Source organism: Hakea prostrata, chromosome 2 (genome assembly GCF_041222555.1).
Source record: "Hakea prostrata isolate BN-2017 chromosome 2, UWA_Hpros_2, whole genome shotgun sequence".
In the NCBI taxonomy this organism is placed as follows: Eukaryota; Viridiplantae; Streptophyta; class Magnoliopsida; order Proteales; family Proteaceae; genus Hakea; species Hakea prostrata.
The window spans coordinates 18459792-18465791 of record NC_142601.1 but is presented as its reverse complement, the minus strand read 5'-3'; the positions used below and the strand labels follow the sequence as shown (position 1 = coordinate 18465791).

At 36.5% G+C, this 6000-nt stretch overlaps 1 protein-coding gene across 1 annotated transcript; it reads right to left on the bottom strand.

Moving 5' to 3' along the window:
- Positions 1-672: 672 nt before the first annotated feature.
- On the bottom strand, positions 673-2412 carry LOC149023939 (alpha carbonic anhydrase 1, chloroplastic-like). Its single transcript, XM_089144371.1, has 6 exons — positions 2271-2412; positions 1977-2194; positions 1777-1886; positions 1593-1695; positions 1169-1354; positions 673-1084 (listed from the first exon to the last, which is right to left on the bottom strand). The coding sequence occupies exons 1-6, from the start codon at positions 2335-2337 to the stop codon at positions 956-958; spliced, it is 813 nt and encodes a 270-aa protein (XP_089000497.1). The 5' UTR covers positions 2338-2412; the 3' UTR covers positions 673-955.
- Positions 2413-6000: the final 3588 nt, after the last annotated feature.

Here is a 6000-nt window from a genome sequence, read left to right as displayed (position 1 = left end):
CATGCTTAATGGTTATATCAACTTCAATGTGTCGTCTTAGCTGTACAAGTGACTGTTGAACAAATGCAAGGCAGCTTTGGTTGTTGCCGAACCAATGTTCTCGTCCAAGTCTACAACCCCTATCCCCGAACACTTCGTTTTCTCAAGCACACGGCTGAGGGGCTAATGATATGAGTGAACCTGACTAGACCGCACTAATCTAGACCAACCAGGTTTTGGTGCAGTTCGACTAGGATTGGTTGGACCATAAACAAATATATCATTCATAGCTTGCATTCTAAGAGTTCAACTATCTTCTAAAGACTTAGGAATAGATTTATAGTCAAACATGGAATCTCCAGGATAGATGACCAAGTAAACTAGGACTCTGGAGGAGTAGGGGAATCCTTAAGAAATGAGGTGTCCAGATTGGGCTCCACAACCACATGCATGTAATACTCTCTCAACGGATAAGATTCCATTCCTTCTTTGGAGAAGTTAGGTGCGGACCATTAGAGTTCAAGATGAACTCCATCACCACATGACTAAGGTAATCTCCTAAGATCTATAAATACTCACACTTCCATCATTAACAGGTAGGTATTCTTTAGTTACTCCCTAGCATCTTAAGTTGTGCAATTGGTGTTCTTTTCTTCTAAAGTTGTGTGTTTCCACTGACTTGATCGTTGGAGGCATCACTCGATCAACCAGGTCGAGCACGTGTTTTGCAAGTTGGTTCTCTTGCACGCCAAATAGGTTTTTGGAGCAACAGCTATGATGCAGAATAGGTCCACTTCGAGTCAAACATACATTAAGAGCCATAAGCTTTTCTTATAATTCCCAAGGTTTTATTTTATTTTTTTATTCTTCCTATTCAATAGCTAAGAGGAGAGAATGAAAATTGCAGATTAACAAAAATGTATATGGTTAATGGATAATTAATTTATTGATTCAAAGGAAATCTACATTTTTTATCCTATTCGTTGGGTTCGTCGAGCTCAATCTTGCGTCCATTCAGAGGCTGCACAGGCCTTGCGTTGCTTTTGTTTGAAAGTTTCAATGGAGCTTTCAAAGCATCAACCTGATCCTTACTAACATGGCTCACCTGCAAGTTGTGAATTTTGGTTCTAAGCATTTATTAAGTAATGATAAGAAATTAAAACCCTAACATCTAATTATTATGAATTACCTTGTCAAGGACCATCCAAGTAACCGTCTCTGTGCATGGTGGGGTGGTGAGAGAACCAACGTATCTGTAGTACTTATTCGATGAATGGCGCCTCAAGAACTTTGTTCCCAAATGAGGAATTGGTATTTTAGCTGTTTCATGCTCTTTATATACTTCCTTAGCCAGCTGGACTAGCTTGTGCTTGATCTGCACAATTGGCACAAATTAAAAATAAATGAAAACAAATTTACCATTTTTTTCTGAGGAAAAGTTTCTGGGTCCGTCTAACAATGGATATGTATGCTTTTGGCCTAACTAGTCTCTGGGTTAATATTGATCACATAATCACATAGATTGGATATTAAACTCAGGATCGACTGAATGCTTTCTTAGGGCGAAGATTCCTTGCTAACTCCACCCGATTGGATTTGAATTCTGTATATACCTTGATGAGAAGAAGATCAGGAGGACCATAATTGTATAAAACTCCCACAACTGCGATGCTGCCATCATCTGCAATATGGACCTGATGAAGCTCTAAAGGGTACCTGTAATCATCCAATGAACTCTTAGATAAAGCTTAAATTTGATGATATAGAGAAAAGAATGAGATTAATAAGATGAATTACTGGACGCCATTAAGTGTGTGTTCAGAAGGTGAATGCCAGTGTATTTGTTTCAAGGTGTAGTTCTTGCCATCTTCAACCAACAACCCAGCTTTATCACTGCCATATTGTATCTGCCCAGGAACAATTCAAAAGAAAAGTATCTAAACATGACCAACATAATAAATATGATTATCAAGGCCTAAGTGAAATCATTAACAAACCCCAATATTGAAGCCATGATTAATCAAGGTAGAATTGCTAGTCCCAAAGAGTCTGTTCAAAGAATGCAGTTTGCGATTGTAGATGACTTCCTTCGTCACAATGTTCACAGGAGATTGGTGCTTTCCATTGGAGCATGCACTATATTCTAGACACAAACTCCCCCACTTTGCAGGACCCGTTGCTCCACTGTAACTAAATTCAACCCCATTCTCCGCTTCTGAAGAAGCCCAAGATTGAATGAATCAATGAAGAAGCTGGAACATTGAAAAAATAACTGATCAAGTGTTACTTACGTTGAGTTAATGGTGCAGCAAGCAAGAATGCAATCCCAACAATCAAGACCACGCCTCTAATCGCCATTAAAGGACAACGAGTGGGAGGAGGAGAAGAAGCTCTGTTTTCTTCTTTCCTTTCTCTATCCTCTCCCGGACTTCTCTTCCTATCTCTACATATATAGAGGAGGGGTTAAGCGAATGGATTTCGTAAAATTTATCTGAAATTGCTTTAAATGGTGTTTAGCTGTTTGGTTTATGTGAATTTGTGGCCACAGTTAATAATACCCATCTTGACTTTACCAAATTTTGCGACAACTTTAATTTTGCTGAAGTTATAAGTGATGAATGAAGCAAGCTTGACCATGCATCTTCATTTCACACTTTCTCTGTGTATAAAGCTCGCCTAAAAATATTCTTAACTTACATTCCAGGGTGACTACTTGCATCTTTCATTTATTTTATAACTGAATTGGAGTATTAAAGGTGGACGTACTTCTACCACAATTTTGGCAGCCTCCTATATAAGGTAGTAAGATTAAGGAGCTCTTGTATAATGACAAAAATATAGACTTCAGACACATTTGCCTAGAGAAATAAGTAAGATTTGTGTTGTTGTGATGAAGATAAATTTTCATCACAAAAAATGCATTGAATTTGTTTATAGGGTGCCGGAGGGACATTTTTCAACATTGTCCACCGCAAGGTAGAGGTGGGTCACCGCTAGGTAGATGGGATCAGATGGGATCATTTCCAGAAATTTAGGTTCTTTGAAATGACTAGTTCTGGGTTCCAAACTATTTGAAGATCCTACATCTTTAAGGCGATTTGGGTGTAACAGCGTTTTGGTATTTTTCTTAAAGTAGGTTTTTCACATGTATTTCTATAAATAGTTTCTCAACAAGTAGAGAGGGGTAGAAAACAATTTAGGGTTATACTATATTTCTTCATCTTATAGTGAAACTATCTCTACTCAATCGATTGTGGACTTACGTAGTCTTTAGATGGACCGCATAAATTCTTGTCTTGGTATGTATTTTTTATTATCATTTTCATAGCTTCATTATGTAACTTTGCTAAAATGCATAGTTGCTACAATTATGTGCCATTGGATTTAAGTAAGTCATTAATGGGTGTCAACATTTCAGAACTAGAAATCCCACATTTGATTATCAGTGTAGGAGTCCAGATCCTCTATCCGTCAGGATAGAGAATTGTGCTCTCCTCATTACACCATTCCACTATATGTTTGGTGAAGGGTGTGAGAAAAACACAATACTTTATTCCTTTGGGGTAGAAGATCATGACTCTCAAGTATAATGTTGGGTTGTTTATCTTTATACCTCTTTCTTTTTTTTATTCTACAGTAGTGAGATGTGAGTCAGCTTCCACCACCCATAAAAATGAAAAGACTTTAATGGTAACCTTTCACGTATTCTCAACTATGTGGCCTGCCCTGACTGTTTTGCAGAATTTTTTTTATTGTTTCCTTTTAGGGGTGGGTTGTGGGAGTTGTGGTGATGAGGCAATGAGGGTGGTGGTGGTGGATTTTTTTGGACGTTGGGTGAATTATAAGTTCAAATTATTGGAGCCTGACGACGATACTGTCAATGGTCTCATCTTCTTTTTCCCCACTTTGAAAGCTAAGTATAAGGGTTGCCTGCACAAAAAGGAGATTCTGTAAGGCTTGTGGTGATATGGGAGAACTGATCATCAGAACGAATCCTTCAAAAGAAAGCTGGATGCCCACAACCACCATTGTGCCCATCAAAACCCACTATTGGTGGATATTCCAAGCCTAACCCGATCAAAAGATTGAAAAATAATGACGTTACAACACTAGTTGGATTAGACAGTTACATATTTACCTAAGCTGAGAACCACAAAAGAAAACGGAAATTTGTCGTGACAATTCTGAGTTATCCCTTAAATTTAATGCCACATCTTGAGTTATCTAATTTATCAACCAGACCTCCTATAGGTGAAATATATCAAAGACACTTTTTACTGTTTGAAAATCACAGTTTAATACTCATGTAAGCAAGTTAAATGTTTTGAAAGGACAAGAATAATCTTGAACTGAAAACCTTATACTTTACTCGTTAATTTGTCTTATTCTACTGTCTATGGTTTCTTGTTGGAAATATGTTGTATGGGCAATCTGTTAGAAATCAGAATATGGGCAGCGAGTATAAGACTATAGAATAGATGAAATATATTAGAACTTATCTGTTATCCTTGTCTTTGTTGAAGTTGAAGAAGAAATCGGTAACATCACTATGCATCCGTATGTCATCGATAATACAATACAATAACAACAAGAAGAACTCGAACACGGTGAGTTGAGGCGTATATATCAGTACTTTTCCTTAAGGTATTTGAGAGCCCCCTATAGTGCAGACTGGGTTTGACCATGGCGTCCTCACCTCTAAGATACAACAACTCCTTAGTTCCAATGGCATACACTCCAATGGAATCTACTTGCAAAGAGCGTCCGAAGGTAATACTCACAAACTCGTCAAAAACACTCACACCTTGATAGAAAACCAAGAGACTAATATTGGCGTTAAAACTGTTAGAGTTACTAGGGATCAACTCCTCTCTTTATATAGAAGAGGAAGAGACACCTATAAAGGGTATCTCTAAAACGTACCTCACAGATCATGTCTTTTTCCCTTAAGTCTTGTTTGTTAGCCATTCAAACAAGATTTTCCATAGACTACCCATTGGCTATTTAGGTATCTAACAGGGAATAACATTACCTCTAACCCTTCATTGTAAAACACAACAAATATTTTGAATCTTATAATTTAAACATACTTAAAATTCCAACACAATCGTATAAGACAAATAAACTAGAATAATAAAATCAAGTTATAAGTACAATAACTTATGTTGTTCCATTGGCTGAGATTGCATATGTTGTCATTGTTGGCAATTAAAATACAGTGTGTTCTAAGAGTACATGAATTGTATTGAAGTGAAGGTCCCATAGAAGGCTTTGGGCATTTGTTATATTTTTAGAGGGTGATTAATACTATTACAATATTTTTGAGTGTTTGTGAGAAAATTTAAGTGTTTTGGGTGAAACGAAAATTCCTTAGAATGGTGGATTTCACAAGTCACTGCATAAGGGTCATATTGGATGAATGTCTGAGTAGTCATCAGTTGTTTTCTAGGTTTGACTTCAACTGAAAATATGTAGTTCATGAAGTCTTCTTTCCAACACACTTTTCAAATTGTGATTCCGATATCAAACAAGAATGTTATGAGGTTACTCATGAGAGTGTGCGATATGGAAGCAAATCTGGGCAATGTAGAAATAATATGAAATTTGGCTACTGTGATGATATTCAGTCTCTGTGATGTAATCTATTTTCAAGGGTTTGAAAATAATTTTTAAGAGTTTGGGGGTCTGTAAAATAAGTTTTACATCTTAAGGAAGAAAGTGTAATTTTGAAAAATTAAATGATACAATCCTTTTTTTTTTTTTTTTTTTTTTTTTTTTTTGATAAGAAGAAAAGTTTCATTAAACTAAAAGCACTTACACCCATAATTTTGAGTTGCATTACCTGTTCCTATTAGTTCAGAATCAGATAGTGCTAACTTTTCAAACAAACCTTGGAGCATTGGGGATGGGAATTTGTCAAATATTACATGTTTGGTTGTCTTAGAAACCTTAATTAACATAGCTATAAGGTGTAAAGGCCATATTCCAAAATTTGGTTTTGGTAACAGATTTGGCAGCTCT